At 35.3% G+C, this 25,043-nt stretch overlaps 1 protein-coding gene across 2 annotated transcripts in view; it reads left to right on the top strand.

Moving 5' to 3' along the window:
- Window positions 1-3,030: 3,030 nt before the first annotated feature.
- LOC107002926 (calmodulin-binding transcription activator 5-like) overlaps window positions 3,031-25,043 on the top strand; it is a 33,388-nt gene continuing 11,375 nt past the window's right edge. Inside the window, exons 1-9 of one of the 2 annotated variants that reach the window (XM_015201144.2) lie at window positions 3,031-3,206; window positions 3,376-3,459; window positions 5,385-5,510; window positions 5,981-6,096; window positions 7,782-7,870; window positions 8,039-8,084; window positions 20,500-20,662; window positions 20,997-21,116; window positions 21,222-21,283. In XM_015201144.2, the coding sequence (XP_015056630.1) occupies window positions 3,396-3,459; window positions 5,385-5,510; window positions 5,981-6,096; window positions 7,782-7,870; window positions 8,039-8,084; window positions 20,500-20,662; window positions 20,997-21,116; window positions 21,222-21,283 (786 nt within the window). In that variant the 5' untranslated portion in view covers window positions 3,031-3,206; window positions 3,376-3,395. Of the gene's footprint in view, window positions 3,460-5,384; window positions 5,511-5,980; window positions 6,097-7,781; window positions 7,871-8,038; window positions 8,085-20,499; window positions 20,663-20,996; window positions 21,117-21,221; window positions 21,284-25,043 lie in introns of both variants that reach the window. The other variant, XM_015201136.2, reaches the window with a different exon arrangement.

Raw genomic sequence — 25,043 nt, 5'->3', positions numbered from 1 at the left:
CAAAATAAAGAGAGAGACAAAAAGAAAGAAAGAAAAATTTGAATAAAAATGAGAAAAAAGGGAAAAAAAGAAAGAAAAAGCTGAAAACTTCCAAAAATTAATGTTATTGACGAGGATCAAACCCTCATTACCCATGTGGCAAATGGACTGCTTTGCCAATTGGACTATTCACCATATTGTTTAGTGAGTGATATATAAAATATATATTTACTTTATTATACACACATATGTGTATATATATATAAAATTCGAGATCAGTGGGTGCCGCGGCATCCCCACGGATACCCATGGATCTGCCCCTGGTAGACAATATGAGTAAAATTCATAGTTGATCCACTTTTAAATAATTGGATAACCAACCCATTTTAAAATGAATTAAGCAAATGAATAACCATAAATTCGACTCATTTTGCCGCTATTATATCTGAATAATTTAGTGGGTTAGGTGCTTTTGTACCAAAACTAATTGGAAACTTACACATATATGTTATATTAAAAAAATATTTACTATTTATGATAATAATGTTTTCTTTTTTCATTGTACACTTATATTTTTTTTTTCATTGAACACTTATAAGATAGTTATAATCCATTTTTAATACATATCACAGATAACAATTCATAAAATACATATAATACAAATTTTATTGATGGATATTTATCACATAATTTAATACACTTTTGTTTGGTAGCTAGATAAAACAAGTCATATTCATGTATTAAAGTTCACATAATTTATACGACGTTTGGTAGGTGAATAAGAAAAAAGTTATTCATGTACATAATTAATACAATGTTTGATAGGTGGATAAGAAAAAAAATTTTATTTATGTATGTAACTAATACAACGTTTAGTATAGGTGGATTAGAAAAAAGTTATTCATATATAAAACTAATACGATGTTTGGTTGACAATTTTTCAAATTCGCACAACTGATATATGTATAATTATGAGGAAATTTGTGTATTATTTATGCAAATAGAAGGTTGAATAACTAATACTTGTATGAATAATACATGAGTAAAAAGTTAAAATGACAATATTATCCTTATCATCCCACTTGACTACTTTCTTCTTCTACATAATTAATTAAAGAAATACTTTAATTTAAATACAAAGTTAAAGAAGGAAAATATATAATTGTAAGAAAATATTTTTAATTTTAAAAATATAAATTTTCTAATTTTTAATATAAAAAATCAATGTCCAAAAGAATAATTTATGCATAACTAAACTCCGCATAATTAATCCTTACATAACTAAATAACTAATATCCGTATAACTAATATCCACATAATTAATACCTACATAACTAGTACTTATACTTACATAACTAATACCACATCAATGATACTTGCATAACTAATACCACATAAGCTATTAAATGACCCTTTATAATAGGGAAAAAGAATAAATATATCCCTGAACTATTATAAATGGTATCTAAATACTCTTCGTTATACTTTTAGGATAGTGATGTCCTTACCGTCTAAATTTTAGAACGTATTTACCCTTTGGACTAACGGAGGGACACGTGTCTCCATCCAAATGATTTTCTGAATTTAATTTAATATTAGTATTTTACCTTTAATTAAAAAACCCACCCATCACCCACATTAAAACACCTGACCCAATTATAACCAACATCATATCCATCAAATTGGAACCCAAAACCAATCCTTCCAATATTAGCACGACCATCGACAACTATAGTTGTTTATTGGATCTTCATTTTCTTCGATTAGTTTTACACAATATTCAACTGAACCATAAGGCAAACGAAGAAATACTATCTAAACTATTTTTTTCATAGCCAAAATTGAATACCAAAATTTGAATTATATACGATTAGAAAAAAATCACAACTCAAATATTATTGAAGTTTTCAAACAAAACTTAAACCGCAGAAGCCTAACGAAGACCATAAGCATAGCTAGACCGTTGAGAATTTCGGAACAAGGTTATACTTCGATCTCTTCTTATCTTTTGGCGCTTACTCTTGAGCCTCCTCGTAAGCTTCTTCTTCCACTTAGCTTTCATCATGAATAGGTTAATATTGAATAGTAAACTGAGAATATTTCGACGTGCTAACAAGCTATAAACTCATATCATCTTAACAAGATCTGGACTTTGGAATGTTAGTGTGAGGAAGAATGATGAAGTGTCTTTTGGGTGATTTGGGGTTATAATTGGGTTAGGATATTTTAGGTTGGGTCGTGGATGGGTCAAATGGTGGAAATTGATTTTTTTTTAATTGTGAATAAAAATTAAATAAAATATGCTTGTATTGTTTAGATGGTGCCATGTGTCCATCCGTTAGATTCAAGGATATACACACTCAAAAGAATGACGTTAATGGTATATACAACCTTAAAGTATAACGAAAGGTATTGACATGCCATTTATGATAGTTTGAGGGTATATTTGTCCTTTTTCCCTTTATAATATACATGTCAATTTATTATCAACTAAGGATGATGTATTCTAAAAACCCTTATGAAACACATATATTGCATGTAGAATTCATTTTAAATATATAGTGTAGATTTATCATACTATAAATATTAATATAAATAAAAAATTATGAAGTAGGTGAAAAACTTAAGAGTTTCAAGAAATTTATATTTTTCAAAGTAATTAATTAAGGGTACAATAGGTAAGAAAAATTATCATTTTTTAATTTGTCAAAATGGACAAATAATTAATTAATTTTGAAAATATATTTATTTCGACTAACCTTTAAAATTTACAACTAAAGTTATAGAGGTAAAATTATCTTATTTCTTAATGTAAATGCAAATAAAAAAAATAACTTATAATATGAAACGGAGGGAGTAATGGATAGTTCACTTGGAAAGAGAGCGGAAAATCGCAAGTCTGTCCTGTCCGGATATAATTTGCGTGTTACTTGCAGCAAGTCTTTTTCTCGCATGTACGAATTATATGACATTTATTGACCCGACCCGGTATGTTGTCCCCATTGGCCACCCAAATTATTACACTAATATTTAGGGATTAGGATACTCCAATATTATATTGACAGTTGGGCAAACAAGAAGCAGCCTTGATGTGCTTTCATTAGAACGACTGGTTCATATCTCAATTGGCTTTTGACTGATCATTTACACAGTTTCATCTTTTTCAACCATTATTAGCTCATAAAAATTCAAGGGTTTTTGGTTCTTCAAGTAAAGATTTTATCTTGGTATGATTTTGATTGGTTTGGAAGTTTGTTATGCTTATGGAAAAGCAGCATAGCTATGTTTTGACTGATCATTTTAGCATATCTAAAAAAATTGTGGCTGTGATTGGTTTTTAGATGGGGTATTGGTTCTTTGAATAAAGATTCTGACTTTATATGATTGGCTTGGTAGAGTTTTGAGTTTTTTACATTATGGAAAGCAACAGAGCAGGACAACTCACTGGGAAGGAAATTCATGGTTTCCGCACTCTGCAAGGTATTATCTGTTACTTTGATTTTGCTAGTTTTATATGAAAAAAAGTATGGTTATTTACTTGTGATAGAGGAGTAGTTCACTTCAATTTAGGGGTTAACTTTGACTTGGGTACCTAAAAAGATAAGGTAAGAAATAATGTTAAGAGTAATCCCTGAGATTATGGCATATAAAGTTTGTTGGAATATTATCACAACAATAACTAAGCATCAACCCGAAACAAAAGTAAGATGCAATGATTTTACCTTTTCACACGATGGTCAACCTACCACATTCTTCCTTTACCTGGAATGGGGACTGACTATGCTATGGGAAAATAAGTGGAGTAAGAGTATCAATGTTGTGTATGGAAATTAGTGATATGTCTAAGCAGCACTACGAACAAAAAAAAAACATTTTTCAAAGTGCAAGTTATTTGGTCTCCTGGTATTCATTACAATGGTTAGTATTTTCCATTCACATTTCTTCAATCTGTGCCATAAAAAATGACACTTGAAGAACTAAACTTATAGCTAAGTGATTTCTGCTCTTCCTTATTTTGGTTTCATGAGAATCCCTCTGCCATGTGATTAGCCTCTTAATGTATGTGATAATACAAGATCAGTTCTTATCAAAGTAACAGGGAGTTTCTTGATTTTGACTTAACCATGGTATGAGGTTGAGATTTGAGGATCAAGAGCTGAAGAAGACTTGAGTAATGGGATGGTTAAAACATATCAATTTGAAAAATTATCTTGAATATCAATTTTATTACCATTTTTTGGACAACGGTGGTGTCGGGACCAACTTGTGCATACCTTGACTATTTCGCCGGGGCACATTTACCTTCCACCAACACATGTACTCGGTAACTCTATCCATCAAGACGTAGCCAATATTAAGCAACCACTCTTTTTCTTCTGTAGGGATATGAATTCTGATCTCCCATGATTTTCATTTCATTTCGTTGACCTAGAGGCCAAGCTCTTGGGTACTTCATCGGCATTGAAATGACAAGTACATGAGAATGACAAATGTTGTACTATGGTTTTGAAAAATTTAAACAATGTTCTTTTATTAATTTTGACATGAAGATACATGTTGCTTTGCACAAGAGCTGGCCTGTGAGTTACAGTAATTGATTTGTGACAATCCCTGAAACGACGCATCAAAAGAATCAGAAAAAGAAACTACTTGTTACTCTAAAGTTCATATCTGCAGTTGAGGATAGTGAGAAAGGTCATTGTGTAACGGATAGCACTGCAACTATTGATTTCTTGAGAACTGTATAGTAGAGTTGATGTGTCTCTAAGTGCAAGACACAATGGATGTAGGACACACATAACATGCTAAAAGCACTTAAAAATTTATCTCTATTTGGATTCTGACTTCATTTTTTCTTTTTAATAAATTTTATTTATCTTGACTTTAAAATACTGTAGATTAGTTTGTGGAAGGATTGGCTGAATTTATGTTCATCCGAATCTTTTTCTTATTCTAATCGTTTGGTCAAGTTCCTCTTATCAAACTAACAAGACCTATCGTGGTGAAATACTCAGAAATCAGAACATAGTTAATTTGCTTCCTTGGCCACTCTGGTGAATGAAGTATTATAAAGTGTGGAAGTGTTTCTAACAAATTATTAGTTGAATAAGAGTGAAGCTAGAACTTCTTTTCTTTTTGTGATAGTTAGGAATTCAGATCATCATGGAAACAAAACAGGATATCTTGACTTCCTGAAAAATGAGAGTAAAGTGATGGCCAGAAAAGGCCCGTTGGTCTTACAATGATTAGATGGATGTACGAACTCATGGTGTAAAGGCACATTGGTGCTAAGTTTCAGATATTATTGGCCACTGACTAACCACTATTGCTTGTATTCGCTTTTGGTTGACTTACTTTTGTAAATCATCCTTGCTGATTAGTGATATTTTCTGTTGCTTGCACAGATTTGGATATTCCTAGTATATTGGAAGAAGCAAAGATGAGGTGGCTCCGACCAAATGAGATCCATGCGATATTGTGCAACTATAAGTATTTCAACATCTTTGTCAAGCCTGTAAACTTGCCAACAAGTAATGTCTCTCTAAGCATGAATGCATGTTATGGTCTAAGTCTTGCAATTTTCTTGTTTTGTGCATATGAGTGTAATATCAAAGGAAGTGGAACAGGACATCAGTACACAAAATAATACCTAGCACTAAACTTAGTGCTTAAAATTGTCTTGTGAATTATAAAATTTATCTTATTAAACCAATAAAAAAGATTTACTAATTAAAAAAAAGATCCCTTCACTTCAGTTATTTCTTTTTTTGTTCTTCTTTGATATGCTTTGCCTTGTGCCGAGGGTCTATCAGAAACAACCTCTCTATCTCCCAAGGTAGGGGTAAGGTTTACATACACTCTACCCTCTCCAGATCCCACTTGTGGGATTACATTGTGTATGTTGTTTTTACTTATTAAAAAAAGGTATCAGTTAACTGAACTCCTAGGACATGATAGATTCTATTGATTTATGTCATATTCTCTTGTATCAATACAACAGGTGGCACAATCGTGTTGTTTGATCGTAAGATGCTCAGGAATTTTCGCAAAGACGGTCATAACTGGAAGAAGAAAAAGGATGGGAAAACTGTAAAAGAAGCTCATGAACACTTAAAAGTGAGTATCAAATGATCCTGAGTGTGTCCATGTATTCCTTTATTGTTTGCTACCTTGCTTGTATTTATCCAATGGATGGGTGCTCCTCATCATGGTGCTGCTATATGTCTGCTTTCAGCTTTTTAGGTTATAGTGCTGACTCGAAATCTCTTTGCCTTCTTTTTTTGTATAAGTACAATTCATGTAAATTGAACACCTGAATTCAAGATAATAAGAGAACTCCTTTCCACTTTATCTATACGGCTTAATCATAGAAATCATGTACGCCACTTACTTTTGCTGAATGTTTTTATGAATTTACTTATTCTGTACAGCTCTACTTTTGCCTCCCAGACCCCACTTGTTGGAACACTGGGTAAGTTATTGTTGTACAACTTTACTTTTATTGCAGTCAGTTTGTTCCCCATGTAAAGGTTAGCAACCTTTGTCGATACAGCTCGCTTAGACTAATTGAGAAAAAATTGTAGCTTATTACATGCTCTGGACAAGTGTTTAGTGGCATAAGATTAGGGAGGTATAGTTAAATGTGTGTACAGGCGAATATTTAGTGGAACACCCTGTTGTGTTTTGGATTTGAGCCCAAGATGCTGACTTGCGGAGGCTGATTAATACATGTAACAGAGCACATTGAGTTCTTTGGAATACAGGCTCAAGCATAATCGATGGGAAACAATGAAAATATATGAACATTTGAATCATATCTCTCCTATTATGGGTGAGAGCTTACTGTCACTCTAAAACACAGAATCTGAGAAAACTTCTAATTGCACAGTACTTAATCGTGCGACAAGTTTGTCGGTGGTCTGTCAATTATTCATCTACTGCAACTACATGACTGGAGGTGGTAAGACATGGCAGTAGCCGCTAAGAAAGTACAAAGAATAAACACATCTATCTGCTGAAATATCTGGAGCTCATTTAGGAGCAAGCTAGATTGGCCATGATTGATATTGTTGGAGCTAATTATGCATAAAGGATTAATCCAAGCTCAACATGGCATAATCAAACTTTTTATTTTTGCCAAAGACTTGTGGAACTAAGACTATCTCCAGTACCACCAGTATATACTGCTATGCTTTTGTTTTCTCGCTACGTCTATATGACTGCTAAGACCTAGCTGGATTTAAATGAGCAAATTCAGTTAGCAAATTATCAATCTGCATTCATCTAGCTAAGTAGAGTTTCTGGTAATCCTATTAGCTTTAGGGTACAGTCATTTTTATAACTGCCCCTACCTAGTTTTAGTTGGTAATGTCTAACTAGCTGTATGCAGAATCTTTGGATAACTTGTCTTTCTCAATACTCATTTTTCTTCTGAACAATTTATCATTAATTTTAGTTTCTTCCCCTTCTTCATTTCATAGTATGTTTCTTTTGTCATTCCTACACCAGAACTATTGGATGCTTTACATTTGAGATTTGCAAGTTTGAATTCTCTTTTATAGCTTGATTCATAAAAGTTGTCAATTTTTTTCATCAATGCATGCAATAGGATGTCTCCCCTGAGGAGCAAATATGAACCTTTTGGTTTCAATGTTGTACTTTTCTCATCCATGTCTATTGTCCTCTTCTCTATTTGAGTTGAGATGCTTTGGTCTCTTCCAGAAGATTTATATCTTCAAGAGTTTGAGATGAGATTTGCAGTCTTTTTGTACTGGTCGAATTCATTTTGTTTCTTAGTGCAGGTTGGTAATGATGAACGGATTCATGTATACTATGCACATGGAGAAGATCTTCCGACCTTTGTTCGGAGATGTTACTGGCTACTAGACAAGTATGAAATACTTTTTTATTGCTGATAGCGTTGAGTCAAAAAGAGGGTTTCCTCTTTGTTTCTTATTTCAATCAACTGCAATGATAAATCATTTGATACACTATCCGTTTACATGAAACAGCTTATGTTCTTTGAGTTTGATTTTGTCCATTGCTATGCTTGTATCAGGTCTCTGGAACACATAGTCCTTGTTCATTATCGAGAAACTCAGGAGGTTTGTTTCCTTTATCTTGGTAACTTCTTCAATATATCACTTATGAAAAAACAAATTCCTTTATCAATCTTGTCCGTATTAGCGTGTTTAAGTTTCTTGTTGTCCTCATTTAGACTTCCTGTGAAAATAACTATCATTCATATATGCACTTCCATAATTTTGGGATGTATACAACTAAGTCCTTTGGTTCTACTATTCATATTTAGAAGAATGTCAAGCTTTCTGGCCATCTGAATAATCTGTAGCAAATACTATTACATATACTGATGCTGTTGTCAAACTGTTTGACCAACACTTCACCTTTGTGGCTTTGTTAACTCAATGCTACCATCAAAACACAGTATAGGAATATTTCTGCATATCTTGGCTTTCTGAGAATCCTAGTGTGAAGGGAAGAGATTGGCGTGGTAACTACAACATGAGCAGTATTATATGTGACGTGTCCCTGATCTCAGATAGATGTTAGGTGGTTATTATCTATGTAGATGATGTTATTGTGAAATATGTTTGTACTGCTGCCAGTCCATCTATACTGTCAATACCTTGCGTAAGTTGTACCTTTTCTGTCACAGAAGGTTGAAACTAGAGCTAGTAATTTCAGCCTATATTAACAAAATCAGCTCATTTAATTCATATTTAGGTGAGTTAGATCACTGATATTTTAGATGGGTAAATATGAGTTTCAATTTATTTTTAACCCATAAAAATATCGACAAATATTGGTAAATATGGGTTATCTATATTTGCCAAAACTCTAACTTAAAAATACTCTCAAAATATGAGAAACCGTGGATATGAATGTTACCCATTTCCAAGTATTGTGGGATACTTATTGGGGCTTGGCCTTCTTTATTTTATTTACCAGACAAAAACTCACCGAAAATTGCATCAAAACAACACTAAAGAACTGACAAAAATGCACCAAAACAGCCTACGCGTAATAAAACAGTAGAAACTGAATTTAAATAGCAAAATCTGGAATAAAACTGCACTAAAACAACAAAAACAGAAAAATTAGGAGTCATACAGAGATTTTAAGTATAAGAAAGATGTCTACCAAAATCTCCATAGAAATAGTTGGCCAGAAGTAATGACATTTGTTTAATGCCAAAAATTTATAAATAACAAAATCAGACATTAAAGAAGAGGCTAAAAATCCTCGAAAAAACAATACTCACACATAACATGGAACATCACGACCATACAAGAACATATTTAACCAAACTCAAATGGAAGACCTTCAACTCCTTTCTTATGAACCTTCATCAATCTGTTTATTGTAGTATGACGTATCATGTATATTTTAAAACTGACCCTAAAATTATTGTCTCATAAATGTTTTTCCTCGTGTATCAGAATAGTCATTAATATTGCTTAGGTTTCATATCACCGACCCCAACTTATTTGAAATTGAACCATAGTTATTGTTATGGTTATAACATGCAATTACAAAGAATTAATGTATTTATCAACCAAGCAGTAGGTGACATTTTTTATGACACTGTTCATAGTTGGATATTCTAAACAAAAATTTTGACACATAACATATTAAAATCTCACAACATATTTTTTTGAGAAGTTGAACTCACAAATATCCACAAATCATAATAAAGACAACTTCACTTTCCTAGAAATTAAGGAAAAAAGACATGTTGCTTACTTATTTTTCAAAAATATAGTCTATTTTATCCAAGTTTACTGTTCACAAATTTAATTGAAATAATCCAAAAGAAAGAGTTGTTACTTCTTTATAAAAAACAAAAAGCTTTATCAAAACAAAGAATTATCACTACAGTAAAAATGATCTTTAACGACAATTCATAACTTAATTGAAACTAAATATGTATTTTAAGAGACAACTGGTACTCTTTGTAAATGCCCCTAAAGTTTAGAGCAACATTGGATCTAATGACAATTAATTAATGTCGGTTAAGGCTCTAACACTCTTTGTTAATGTGCATATTTATTATATTGTCAATTAAAAAATTAGTTTTATTATAGTTTATTTTGGACATTTATTACTTTAAAAAAAAATTGATCTCTTATTATGTCCAAAGAGAAGAGACGAAGAAATATGACAAATTACTTAACTTATGACAAAAGAAGTGGGCTAGTTGTGTCTATACTAATACTATAGGAAGATTGCAATAACATGCGAATTGTTTGTACCTAAGAAAAGACAATCATAATATACTAATTATGACAAGCAAGAGAAAATATTTTTGGTTCTTTTAATAAACAATATCATTGGTTCCGTATTAGTTATCACATATTTATTGTTGTGTGCTATCAAATATAGCACAACCCACAAGCAATTTTCCCAAAAACTATACGAAAAAACTTGTGGAAAGGGACGAAAGAGAAGATAAATTTTCAATCATCCTCATTGGAATTTTTAACAGAAGTTAAAAAAAAGTCACCAAAATAGCAAATAGAAATTGCAATAGATGCATGAATCACTATGATTTACGGTAAAGATTAAGCTTCATGAAATATGTGAAATGAAACACATTTCACAATAGGTTTAATTAATGTATTTGAATTTGACTCCCCTACAAAAAAAAAAACTACAAATAATACTGGTAGTTTATTAAAATAACCAAATATAATGAATTCAACCATTTGAACAACGTTATGAATTGTGGAATGAGAGGTGCAATAGTAGTAATGTCCCATTGCAATCAAAATAATTGTTCTTTTATTATACAGAAAAACCTGTAGAAAAGGACAAAAGAGAAGATCAAATTTCAATCATATCTACTGAAACTTTACTTTTAACAGAGTTAAAAAAAGTCACCAAAATAGCAAAAAGAATTGTCATAATTACATGTATCACTATGATTTATAGTAAATATTAAGCTCCATCAAGTAGGAGACTGAAAACTTTGAGCAATGAAACAAACTTCATAAGAAGCTTAGTTAATGTATTTGAATTCGACTATCCTACAACGGGAAAAAACTACAAATGATAGTGGCATGAAATCCTCTGTATTAATAGAAAACAAAGGGTAGTGTGCGTAAATGCCTATTTTCCTTTGTCGTAAAGTTTACAACTCTTTGGAAAAGTTACAACCCTTAGAAAAGGTCACAACCTTTATAAAAGTCAGAATTTTTCATAAAAGTCGCAACACTTAATAAAAGTCACATCTTTTCAGAAAAGTACAACATTTGATTTAAAAGTCGCAACTTGTTATAAAAGTCACAACTTTTCATGAAAAGGGAAGGCTAACTTTGGAAATAAATAAATTAAAAGGGAATTCTGGTTTGCCCAAGTAGAAGAAGGAGATCAAAGTTTTTGTTGTTTTAAAATTAGAGGAAATCCCTCTATTTTATAGACTACAAAGGGTAGTGTGAACAAATGTTTATTGTGTCTTATTAAAAATGTTACAAATATTGGAAAAAGTTGCAACCCTTCAGAAAGTTCACAACCTTTCATAAAAGTCATAACTTTTCATAAAATCGCAACTCTTCATTAAAGTACTAAATTTGTTTAAAAATCACAAATTTTCATAAAAGTCAAAACTCTTCATTAAAGTCACTACTTTTCATAAAATTAACAACTTTTACTTTTCATTAAAGTCGCAACTTTTTATAAAAGTCACATTATTTCATGAAAGAAGAAGATTAGTTTTGAAAATAAATTTAAAAGGAAATTCTTGCTTATGGTGACACCATGTAGGCATGCCTAAGGTTTTTCATTTATATAAATATATGATTCCTAACTTTTCAACTTGTTCTTTTCTTTTTTGTCAACGTAAGACATTATGGAGTACTGCATTTTGACCAACTGATTTTAACAGGAAGCATTCAACTAAAAGTAATAATTTAACCTCTCAGATTCTTTCATCCTATTATGATTTTTTTTTGTTGTACGAAAAACGTAATACAAGTCAAAGAAATATAAAATAATAACTTAAAAAATCAAACTTAACAAGAATAAATGATTAGTATATTAAAAAAGAAGAAGAGAGAATAGTGGGATAGAAATGTTACCCATATCTAACTCCACGCTAGAGGCTTCATATCATCAGTATTATAGTGTATTAACTTAGAAAAGTGACAGAGGTTTCATATCTAGGGATGGACATAGTTTGGGTCAATCCAAACCTTTTTTTTTTAAAAATATTTGGTTTTGTTTTTTGAATTATGACTTGGGGTTTGAAATTTATTTTTAAAATTTATCAGTTGAATTACAGTTTGTTAATTGTTATGGGCTTATGGCTTCCTTCCCTTATAGGATCAAAGGTCGAATTCGAAAATTCGGAATAATCCGAATCAATTAATCCAGAACTAAACTTAACTAATCCAATCTAAGCTTATTTTGATTGTACTTTTTTTTTCCGATAAAGATAATGTTGTATTCATCAACATTAAGGATATGCTGGAAACCTCCAAAAATTGGTTCCCAACAAGAGAAAAAACAAAAAGGCTAATAGATTACAAAGTGCCTATAAAATCCAAAATTTGTGCAACTTCTTCTATCCCTTCCTCTTTACACCAAAAATAAAAAGTAGTCAAGCAGTTCCATTTGACTCTCTCTATTGAATTAGCTTTGTTATCATAGCATCTGTTATTTCTTTCTTTCCAAATACACCACCAAATGCATGAAGGTATTATACTCCACTTTTTCTTAGATTTTCTCCCCGTCTGCTGATCCAGCAACTAAGTAGATCTGCTGTATGCTTAGGCATAATCCATTCTGTATGTGTTAGTCCCAAAAAAAGGGTTTCACAATTGTGTTGTCACTTTGCAAGGGAGGAACAAATGGTTGTTAGTTTTCTCAGTCCCATTACAGAGAGAACACTAATAGGTAGTATAGAACCCCCTCCTTTACAAATTTCTCATGAGTGGAGCATGCTCTTCTGGCAACCAACCAAGAGAAATACTTTACCTTGGTTGGCACCTTTGTTCCTCCAAATTTGCTTCCAGGGGCCAAGCTTACCACCTGGATGCTCCTTCACCTCCTTAATATATAACTTGTTAACAGAAAGGCTTCCATCACTAGAGTGTTTCCATATGATAGAATCTTTTTCTGCTGATAACCCATTGAAACCATTGAGAACATGTAATAGCTCAGCCACTCTCCCAATCTTCCAGTCATTTAAATGCCTTCTAAACACAATATTCCAACCATGAATAGACCATACTTCAGCCACTGTTCTTCCGGATTGGTACTTAAGGAGAATAGGTCAGGAAATAAGACCATCAGTGCCTCATTTCCATTCCAATTCTCTTTCCAGAATAGGATTTGTCTCATTTCCCACCTTGTAGACTATGTTTCTACTTATATCAGGCCACAGATTTCTTATTGTTCTCCAAGCTGACACCCCATAAGTGCTATTTACAGAGTTGGAGACCCAATTTCCATTCAACCCGTACTTGTTGACTATCACCTCCCTCCACAGTTCTTCTTCCTCAGTGTTGAACCTCCATAGCCATTTTGACAAGAGACATCTATTCTGCAGCCCCAAATTTCTGATTCCATGTCCACCAGATTGTTTATGTAACTGTGCAGTCTGCCATTTGACTAAATGCATACCCTTCCCTTCTTTATTCCCTTTCCATAAAAAATCTCTTCTCAGTTTGTCAAGTCTTTCTTCCACTTTGGCAGGCATAGGGAATAAAGACATAACATAAGTTGGAAGAGAGTCCAACGCAGAGTTTATTAAAGTGACTCTCCCTCCCAAAGAGATATACTGAATTTTACAATTGGCTAATTTCTTCTCTGTCTTTTCAATTATGCCGTCCCAAATTTCTAGCTCCTCATGATTGTTCCCCAATGGCATGCCCAAGTAAGTAGTGGGAAGATGTTCTACTTTACACCCCAATATCCTTGCTAGGATCTGAAGTTGAGTGACTTCTTTAATTGGAAAGATGCTGCTTTTCCTCCAATTTACTGATAAACTCAAGACTGCTTCAAAAACCACCAAAGCTATTCTTATAAAGGCAACATGTTCAACCTTGGCTCCACAAAAAATAATTGTGTCATCTGCATAAAGCAGATGACAAATCTGCATTTCCCTTCCTGAAGAGTTGCGGACCTTGAAGCCTTTCAACCAATTGTTTTGGGTAGCTACTCTCATCAGATTATTGTAGCCCTCCATGGCTATGATGAAAAGGAAAGGAGAGAGTGGGTCTCCCTGCCTTAGACCCCTTTCTGATGGAAAAAAGCCAACAGGTTCTCCATTCACTAAAATGGAGAACCTAACATTTTTTATGCAATAATCGATCCACTTCAGCCAAATATCCCCAAAACCCATTTGTTTTAGAATTATGATTAGGAAGCCCCAAATGACATGATCACAAGCCTTTTCTGTGTCCAGCTTGCACATAATTCCTGGATCATCTCCTTTGACTCTGGTGTCCACACACTCACTTGCTATAAGTGCTGCATCAACTACCTTTTATGAAGGCCATCTGGTGTTTATTCACAAGCTTACTGATCACTTTCTTTAACCTTTCTGCTAGTATCTTGGCAATGATCTTGTATATTCCACCTATCAAGCTTATAGGTCTGAAATCTCTCAGTTCCACAGCTCCCACCTTCTTGGGGATCAATGCACATTTAGGCTCTTCTATAACACTTATTGATCATGGAATTGCCTCAAGGTGCTCAGTAAGTCTTCCTTGAGCATTTCCCAGAAGCTTTGATAAAAACTCATCGGGAAGCCATCCAGGCCTGGGGCCTTGTCACTGGAACACAACTTGAGTGTCTCAAGGACTTCATCTTCCTCAAATTGTCTTTGTAGCCACTCTTTTTCCTCCGCACTGATGCTTTCACTCCCTTGGAGATTAAAATGTGGCCTCCATTGTTCTGATTCTTTGTAAAGTTTCTGATAAAAGCTTACAACTTCGTTCATGATCTCCTCTGATTCGGAAATAATCACACCTTCCACTTCTAACTTCTCGATTGTATTGAATCTTCTGTGTGATGTAGCCATTTTCTGTAAGTATTTGGTATTTTTATCCCCTTGCTTGAGCCACTGTACTTTGGACCTCTGTCTCCACGCTATTTCCTCATTCTTGGAAATTTCTGCAAACTCATTGAATAACTTAGCTTTGTGTAGACTTTCCTCCACATTAAGGTTGCTCCTGGATAGTTTCATGACTAGCAATCTGGTTCGGCACATCCTCCTTTCTATGTTGGTAGTTGCCTCTGTTCTCCAGCTCCCATTCCTTCAATCTCCCTTTGAGTAGCTTTAGTTTCGCTGCCAACTTAAAAGAAGCTGTTCCATTTACGGTGAAGGATGCCCACCATATTTTTACTTCTTCTCTGAACCCTTCCACTCTCATCCACCATTGCTCAAACTTAAAATAGATCTTCTTGAGATTTAGCTTTCCACAGCTTAGAGCTATTGGACTATGATCCGAGCCTACTCTTGGGAGCACCTTTTGTCTAATTTGGGGGAACAATTCTTTCCAATGATTAGAGTAGAGGAATCTGTCAATTCTGGAGGCTGTTGTGTGGTTCTCACCCCTTCTCCAAGTATAAGATCCTCCAAATAAAGGAGGGTCAAATAACTCCATCTCGTTGATCCATCGGTGAGCTCTGTCATTTCTCCAGATAAATAATGGCTGCCAGTTCTTTTGTTTGGATATCTTGTAACATTAAAGTCGCCACACACCACCCATGGTCCTTCGAAGGAGTTTCTAATTGTTGTCAGCTCTCCCCACAGTTCCTTTCTTGTTATTGGGTTGCAGTCAACATAAACTGCACTTAAAAACCTAGTGAGATTTTGTACTATGCCTTCTAGTTTACATGTAGGCATCTGACCAGCAGTCCTATTAGCTCCCCCTTCCAATACCTTTTGTCCCACATTACTAGAATCCCTCCACTTCTACCCACTGCATCTAAGTGGAACTCACCCATCCACCTATTAGCCCACACCTCTTTGAATAAAGCATTGTCAACTCCCCTCAACTTCGTCTCTACAAAGACAGACGTAGCCCCCCATTGTTTAGTTAAACTTCTAATAAGACTCCTTTTGCTTCCCCCATTCAGCCCCATTATATTCCAAGAAATAATATTTATCTTCATTTAAGTCTAAGAGGTGTTGTTCTCCCTCTACCTCTAGTTTCCACATCTTTAAAGTTCATATAAAATTCTAAGTTTCTTAGCTCCTTTGGGACGCTATTCTGGTTGTATTCCTTCTTGGTAGCCTCTTCTTTTTTAACTAAATAGCCTCTCTTTTGGTCTATCTTCATGAGTAGTTCAAAGGCTATTTTATCACATCCCTCGAATTCTGCTCCAAACCTCCTGCTGGATTCAAGAACGTTAGACTGCACCCATATTGTGGCTCTATCTTCAATCTCCTTTTCTGAGAGAGGTTCTTCCATCTTTAATGGCATCTGCTCTTCAAAAATTATCATGTGTTTCTTGGACTTCTCCCCCTGATCACCTTCATCCTTTTTTTTTTGATGACAAGGGAAACCCGCAGCCGCTACCTTTTGGGTGCGCACAGGGTAAAACCCCCGCTCCTATGCAATAGCTCGCAAACCACATAGGAGAGGTAACCCCCACTAGGCAAGCCTGGTGCGACGAACTCGACCCAGAAGGTAAACTCCTTGCTTTCGCTGGCAAGGGGTTTCGAACTTGAGACCTCCAACATGTAAGTCCCAAGCTCAAACCATTGGGACACCCCGAAGGTTAACCTCCATCCTTTTTATTCGAACCATAATCCTTCTTCTTAGAAGAATTTGAGCTGACTTTCTCTCTTACCTCAATGTGTTGAATGTCAGAATTTATCCATTCTTTGCCGCTGTTGACAAATTTGACTCCATTCTCATCATATTCTCCAGCTCTGTTTCTGTATATGAGTTTGGAGGAGTCAAAAAAAGATCTGGTCTTCTTGAGAAGATATAAGAAGGGGGTCTGGGCTTATTCCTTTAATGAAGTCACGCTTTGGGCTTTTAGAAGCTTTGGACCTTAGGAGGCCAAAAACATTTCCCACAAACCCAAAACCCTTTTAAACTCTCAGCATCTCCTGGGTCTACCTCCTCGCATGAAATCACGTGCCTTGCAGTATCCATGGGTACTAGGAACAGTTGTCTTCCCTATATCCCCTGGATAAACATTTGAAATTTTGTCCCTAAATCTCTCTTCTGTCGCAATCTGGTACAGACTAGGGCTTGCAATAGCTTTCCTTTTTTCTTTCATCTTATTGACTTCTCGATCCCCGAGCCCATCTTCTTCCTTCTTCCTGTATCTCTCCGGAACTTCAATCCAAATGGGAAGAGTAAAAATAAGGTCGTCATCGCTGATCTCAATGCTAGAAGTGATTTTCTCTCTTGGCCCCATCACTCGAAGTCGGGCCCATCTCAGATGGTTCTTCAATTGCGTCTTTTCCTCCATATCAAGCCACCCACCACAAAGGTCGTTTTGCTTCATCACCTGATCGTTCCACAGCTGTAGGGGGAGTCCCAGAATCCGGACCCAAAACCAATCAAAGATGGTATCAGCATGGAAGGCTCCGGCTGTTGGCTTCCACCATTCTAAGAGTAGAGGGTAATTTCTCCTTCTCCAGTCACCCAGAAGAATGTGCTCTGCATCTCGTCTTGAATGAAACTCGAAAAGAAAATGGGTTCCATTCATATCATAGATCTGTAGATTGTGAATACCCCACCAGGTCTGTTGAGCCCAGTTTCTAACTTCTGCTCTGGTTGGTATTCCGTCACAGTTGGGGAATCTGCCAACCAGACTTCTACTCAGAGGACCCCTATCGCTTCCCGGAGATGACGCTGATGTCTGACTTTGGTCTCCATTGCACCATTTCTTTTTCTGTAATATTTCTTTGTAGCTATCCTCTCCCCTGAGTCCCAATGAACTGAGACCTCCTTTCTCTGCGTTCGCCTCTTGTAGACTGGATTTTTGAGAAATTAAATTGTGTATCTTTAGAGACAACTCTCCCCACCCCTCATTAAAGGAGTTTTCTGGTAGAATAATCACTGACCTATCATTGCCATTAACCGAAATAACAGAGATGATCATGAACCTACCAATATTGAACTTCAAGCTGCAATAAATGGTGATAGAAATATCTTTGCATTTCCAAGTCTTAAAAGACTTTTCTTTAATGACCGAGGCTTCCCTAAATCTGTTACAAAGCCACATTAATTCAAATAAAAGATTTCATATCCTATCCGAATGTTTCGAATACCAACCCATATCTTCACTTTATTTTAGTGTGTACATTGGTTAAGTCTACCTCTTTATTTAGTCATGATCTAGTGGCCTGGGGTCTTAATTTATCGCTAGCTTGAACTTATTGGTTATCTTGGTACAGAAATCAATTTAGAAAAAAAAGAGGGTGAAAATTGATTTATTGCTTAGTCGTGTTAGTCCAAAATGGAATTTGTATCAGGTTGGGTTAGGGAAGAGACGAGTTAGAATTTTATGCAGATTAATAAATATAAATAACAAATTTAGAGTTGACGAATGTCTAATTTTTACTGGATTCTTAAATCTAATATCTTATATATATATAAAATATAAGACTATATTTACAAACTTCTACCTCACAACTTTGTTTTGTTTGTCATTATTTTTCCCTCAAGGAAACTAACCAGAATGGTATTGTGAAAATCAGGTATGTACTATGTGTAAGAAGATTGTTAAAGTTAATTTCAATTAACTTAGTTAAAGGTTTAAAGCTTTTTTTAAGCTTTAGGAGATTAAAGTGGTTAGGATCATCCATTTTACCCAATTCAGTTTAGCTCAGTCCATTTTCAATCGCCCAAATCCGATCCAATCCACCCATTTGTCACCGCTAGTTGAAACGGTAACAGAAGGCTGTTCTATTCCTTCTACCATCACATGCAGTGAGTGTGAGGATAGTTTCTGTTGGATAGGGAGATGAAATCAAAGAAATCTTTTAGGAGTCCAAAAATGTTTGCAAATCGTTTCTCTCTTTTTTTTTTCCTTCTCTTTTGGGTAGTGTGTGTGGGGGTGGGGGGTGGGAAGGTGGGGGGGGACGGGTGATGGTGGTATCATATTTATGGTGTGGGAATTTGTATTCATTCCTTTTTCTATGTGATACTGATTTCCAGAAAATTCTGTTGTCAAATGCTTACCTCTAATTAGATAACACAAGGGGAGGTGACTATGACTTCTTTATCCCCCAAAAAAGGAGCAGAGTGATTCTGTACTGATAGTTCTGATATAAAGATAGTTAATGGCTTTATGCAGTTATCTGAGATGGGTTGATGTGCTCCAATTACCCAGACAGAGGTTCTTCATACTGCATCTATGTCAAAATTGAGTCAGATAACAACTAACAAGTCTTGTGCATGTTGTAAGCACCATCATGCTTTGTGGATATGAACTGTAATTTTGAATGAGAAAAAGTATGAACATAGTGACCAGAAAGACCTGTAACTTTCCGTGAATGACACGGTTCACTTGGCTTTATCCCAGTGTACTGTGTTAATGTTGTCACCATTTGTACTTCCTGGAATTTGTTTGATTGCCAGTCAGGCTGACTTCTGGATGGTGAATATAATTTCTTTACATCTTCGAGACATTGATTACAAGTTACCAATATATTGATCTGTCGGGTCATGCTTGCTGCCTTTCATCTTGGTGCCTCTATGGACTCTCTAATCATGGAGATGGGGAGCAGTAAGAGATGAATTACTTTCATGAAAGTCATATTATCATAAGCTCTTGACGAGGAAGGCTTGACTTTCCACACTTATTGGTTTTGGATCTGCATGGCATCAGAAAAAGGTGTTCTTTTTTAATTATTCTGACAGCAAGGAGAGCAATCTTATATTGAATATTTTGCGGAAAAGGAGGATTTTCAAATGTTAATTGGTGCTTTATGTGCAAATGCTTTGGTGAAGATATGAATTATCACTTGTGCGCAAGCTGGCCGGACACCATAGTTATCAAACAAAAATAGATATGGATCATCACCTCCTACATTATCAGGTGACAAATCACTCAGTGTGTGAGTTGCTCAGATGGTTATGGCTGCAATGACAATGTCAAGCACTGTAAAGGAGGCACTCACTAACTGGACTTCTAGAAAAAGAGAAGTGGAGAACATGGAGTATTGCACCATTATCACTAGTGCAGGTTTAGTAGAAGGAGAAAAAATTAATAGTCTTTGAAGGGATAGAGAATGACTATGCATTCTTGAGGAATAACATTTCATTCATTGCTTCTTTTTGGTGCACTCTGAAGTTTCAGTTTGTATTTAAGATTTGATGTCATTATTAGACAATATTTTCTTGTAGATTCTCTACTTTTTGATATATTGCTTGTATATGGGGATATTTTCCCATTATGAATAAAATTATTTACTTTATCCCCAAAATAGAAATGGAATTTACTTGTACCTGAATAAATCCCTTTTTAAGGAGCTATAAATATGTCAATGGTTTAATTAAGCTGTTGTCTGTGTCTACTGTGCAGACACGGGGCGCCCCAGAGACCTCTGTTGCCAAGAGTTCTCCAGCCACCCCAGTTAATTCTAGTTCAAGTTCAGATCCATCTGACCCATCTGGTTGGATTTTATCAGAAGAATGTAATTCCGTAGATGAACAGGCGTATGGTGCCAGCCAACATGCAAATTTAGGTACTGCACAGTGACTTCCTAAAAATGATATGTTATTGTAATTTTATTCAGTAGAATATCAACTGCCTGAACTGAGATGTAAGCAACATGTTTAATCCTTATGTCTAAGTAGTAGCCGGCACTAGCTGCATAACTAAACAGAATATTACTCTTGAAGATAATGGAATATTTTTATATGAGGAACTTATCAATATTTATCATCATAGTTGAAGATAGTGACCTGCTTATGCTATTAGATCCAGACTTGCTGTAATCTTTAAATTTCCTAATAAGTTTAAACCTATTTCCCCCTTCAGAATTGGCTAGATTAAGTTCAGTCTTTTACTGATTGCAGAGCTTAACAGGGATATGACCGCCAAAACCCATGAACAGAGACTTCTTGAGATTAATACACTCGACTGGGATGAGCTTTTGGCACCCAACGATCCTAACAAGCTAATGGCAACTCAAGAAGGTACTGAATTCTAGTAGAAGGTGCCTGTAGCCTGTGAAAAAGTTGTGTTTGATCATTTTTCATAATTCATTGTTAAGTCATCTTTCCTTTTGTAACCATGTACAGTGGGAGGAAGAGCTTCAGTTGGGCAACAGAGTCAATGTGAAGTTAATGGTTACAGCCTTAATGTAAGTGGTTCTAATATGCGTTTGCTCGCTAGTACAGTTCTTCACCGTCCAGCTTAACTCTTTCTCATCTTTTGCTGCTACAAGATTAAAATTAATGAAATTAATGTGAGGCCCTAATATGTTGTTTAGTAGGCTAGATTACATGATTCTCACAGGCAATAAGGAGAGTCCCGAAGGGTAAATTAGCACAACTGTGCGTCAGTACCAAACTAGTTGGAGTCAGCTATATTATCTTTTGCAGCTACAAGATTAAATTTAATGAAATTAATGTGAGGCCTTAATTTTTTGTTTAGAAGGTTAGATTATATATTTCTCCTACGCAATAAGGAGAGTCTTGAAGGGTAAATTAGCACAACAACTGTGCCTCAGTCCCAAACTAGTTGGGGTCAGCTATATCAATCTTCACTAACCATGTTTCTCAATTTAAGCTCAACTCATGTCATCATCATACCAAATAAAACTAAAAAGTGAAAAACAATTATAAAATACATTAATAAAGTAATAAGCTTTGTTGAAAATATGGCATCCATCTCCCTGGATGAAAGAGATTGGCTGGAAAGAAATTTTGAGGAGGAGGAAATTCATGCTATCATCAAGGCTTGTGCACCTGACAAGGCTCCAGGTCTTGACGGATTCAAAATGGCCTTTCTTTCAGAAAGCATGGGAGGTCATTAAATATGAAGTAATCGGGGCCCTAAACCACTTCCACCATAACTGTCATATGGTCAAGTCCTATGATGCTTTCTTTATTGCCCTCATTCCTAAAAAGAAAGGGGCAATAGAATTAAAAAAATTACAGACCCATCAGTCTTGTTGGGAGTGTGTACAAGATAACATCAAAGATTCTTGCGGAGAGACTTAAAATCTTGGGAAGTTGGTATCAGGCTACCAAAATGGCATTTGTTAAGGGTAGACAAATCTCAGATGCTATATTGATAGTAAATGAGGTGCCAGATTGGAAGCAGAAATCAGGAGATGCAGGGGTTTTGTTTAAACTTGACATAGAGAAAGCTTTTGACAAGCTTAATTGGGCCTATTTGTTCACAATCTTGAGAAGGATGGGATTCGGGAATAGGTGGATCAAATACAATTTGACAACGGTAAAATGCTCTGTGCTCAATAACAGAGGGCCTGTAGATTTTTTCTCTCCTCAAAAAGGGCTTAGGCAGTAGAGACCCCCTCTCTCCCTTTCTTTTCATCCTTGCTATGGAAGGCCTTAGTAAGATGCTCCAAAAAGCATGTCAACTACAATGGATTGAAGGCTTCAAAGTAGGCAGTCCCATGGGAAACAATGTCACAGTTTCACATATGCTTAATGGGGCAGATAGATCACAAGTTATTAAGCTAAACTTGATTTAGCACATCTTTGAAGCTGTCTATGGATTACACACAAATGTCAAAAAGCACTATCTATCCAGTAAACAAAGTGCAGAATTTGGTAGATCTAGCCGGAATCATGTGCTGCAACATAGGGTCCTTTCCAACAACTTATCTTGAACTGCCTTTAGGTGCAAATTCAAGGCTAATGAGGTATGGTCAGGAATGATTGAGAAGTTTGAAAAAAGACTAGCAACATGGCAAATGCAGTATCTTTCTGTCACGACCGGAATCTAGACCCCAGACGAGGCCGGCGTCGTTGACCTCTCAGAGGTCGCAGACAAGCCTACACGTCATCTTTACTTCATCTAGATTAATTTTTGCGAAAAATTTGAACTTTTTGTTATTTAACATTCCTATAAGACATTATACTTAAACTCATAAATGTTAACAATCAACCATCTAACATTAAGATCATCAAATGAAAGAAATAGTTCATAGCTGCATTAAATGTGTACTTGCCAAAACGGCACCAATACAAAGTTTGAAATGAAATGGAAAATGAAACACTAGTGGAACATGCTCCACTAGCTAAAGCCTACATCTAAGCTAAATAATAACAGTAGACAACCTCGAAAGCATGAGGGCTTACCAAGTCCGGATGAAAGCTCCACGTCCCGATAGCTGCAACGTCATACTGTAAGATCTAACGTCCACCTGTGCCTGCACCTAAAAGTAGATATTTGTATGGAATTAGTACACACTTGTACTAAGTATGGGTATATGCAAGCACACACCAAGGACATGCATGAGAAAGAATAACTCTTTCCTGACAACATGATTTATGGAAAGTCAAGTCAGTGAACTTGCCAAATTTGGATCAGAAAAGTCAATGGACCTGCCAAATTTGGATTTGGAAAGTCATGCCATGAGTGTAACATGCATCATCAAGCTTGTCATTTTGCAAACAACACATAACATATTTCACATATCATATCACGTAGTTCATATCATTCTTTCATATGCCATGAGACCTTGGGATCATGGACTTGACGTTAGGACTTTCCAAAATGAGGGCTCAACATATGGGACATCAACTAGGGATCCTTCTTTAGCAAACACAGAGTGTGCTTCATTCATTCATACGTACTTCATTTTTCATTCTTTCATATACTAGTGCAATCACCACTCATACCTAGGATGTAGTTTAAGACTCTCATCGGGTTTGCTGTGCAATGACCAAGAATAACCTAACGTCATTACTTTAAGTCTAGCTCACCTCTGATTATCTTATCCTTACACCTTTGGTATCGTTCATTTCATTACGTGCATTATTTGAAGCTGGCCTCATTCATTCTTTGAGAACTTTAACTTTAACCGACATAGATCATGTGAGCATCATGAAATCTAGTGTCTCCCCCACACCGAAAAGAGGTGGAATCAGCCAAAGTGACCCAAAACATGCTAGCGTACATGAGAATTTAACCCCGCCAGATCCCTATATTGGCAGTATAGGTTCGAAGACTAGGAGATATAAGGAGATCCATACCCGACATGCCGTACAGTCTGATCTCATGAAAGTTAAGTGAACCTCCGCCCTTCCCGAAAGAAGGCATCACCGCTCATAACTAGTCTATCGGTGCTCAATATAAAGTTCTATTACATTCAACTCATACGTCATGGAAGCTGGCTACTAGTATGAGGACATCATAGCTCAATAGATGATTTCTCATTTCATCATTAGTATTAAGTGTGTTAATCTCAATACTTTCATTAGTGTTCATAGAGACTGGTCTCTTCATTAACTTTACACTCTCATAGGTGAGTACGTTTTGGTAACATTTACTTAGGCTCATTTGAGATTGCTCTCATCTTTTACATTAGCCTCATATCATGTTGTCACCACATTCATTAACATTATCACATTTGTTCTACATAATTACTCACCCCTTTTCACGTGAATGTTCATTTCATCATATGCCAATGCACTTGGCCATTTAATGTGTTTCACACTCTTACTTAACCCTTTTAGTGTCATCATTTCATTGTTCATTTCGTCATATGCCAATGCACTTGGCCATTTAGTGTATCTTACACTCATACTTAACCTGTCGAGGGTTTCATCATTTCATTACATACATCTTAGGTTCACTTGTTTTTAATAGTATGCTAGACTTATGGGTCTATACATACAATCCATGAGGCTTCATTCATAGTTTGTTAAGTGACTCATATCTTCCTAAGATTATGTAGTACAAGACTTATGTATCTTGTATGTATGACAAGATCTCGATTTCGATCTAAGTAGGTGGCATTATTCTTGAACATTTAATTCACGTATGATTTATGTATCAATACGGAAATTTGGGCAAGGGAACCCAAGTTCGAACCCCTTGGGCAGTACTTACATTTTTCCTTGACTTTATTTTTAGTCTTCATGACA

The sequence above is a fragment of the Solanum pennellii genome, chromosome 1 (genome assembly GCF_001406875.1).
Source record: "Solanum pennellii chromosome 1, SPENNV200".
NCBI lineage: Eukaryota > Viridiplantae > Streptophyta > Magnoliopsida > Solanales > Solanaceae > Solanum > Solanum pennellii.
Note: the sequence above shows the minus strand (reverse complement) of the source record. Positions and strands in the feature narration are given on the sequence as shown.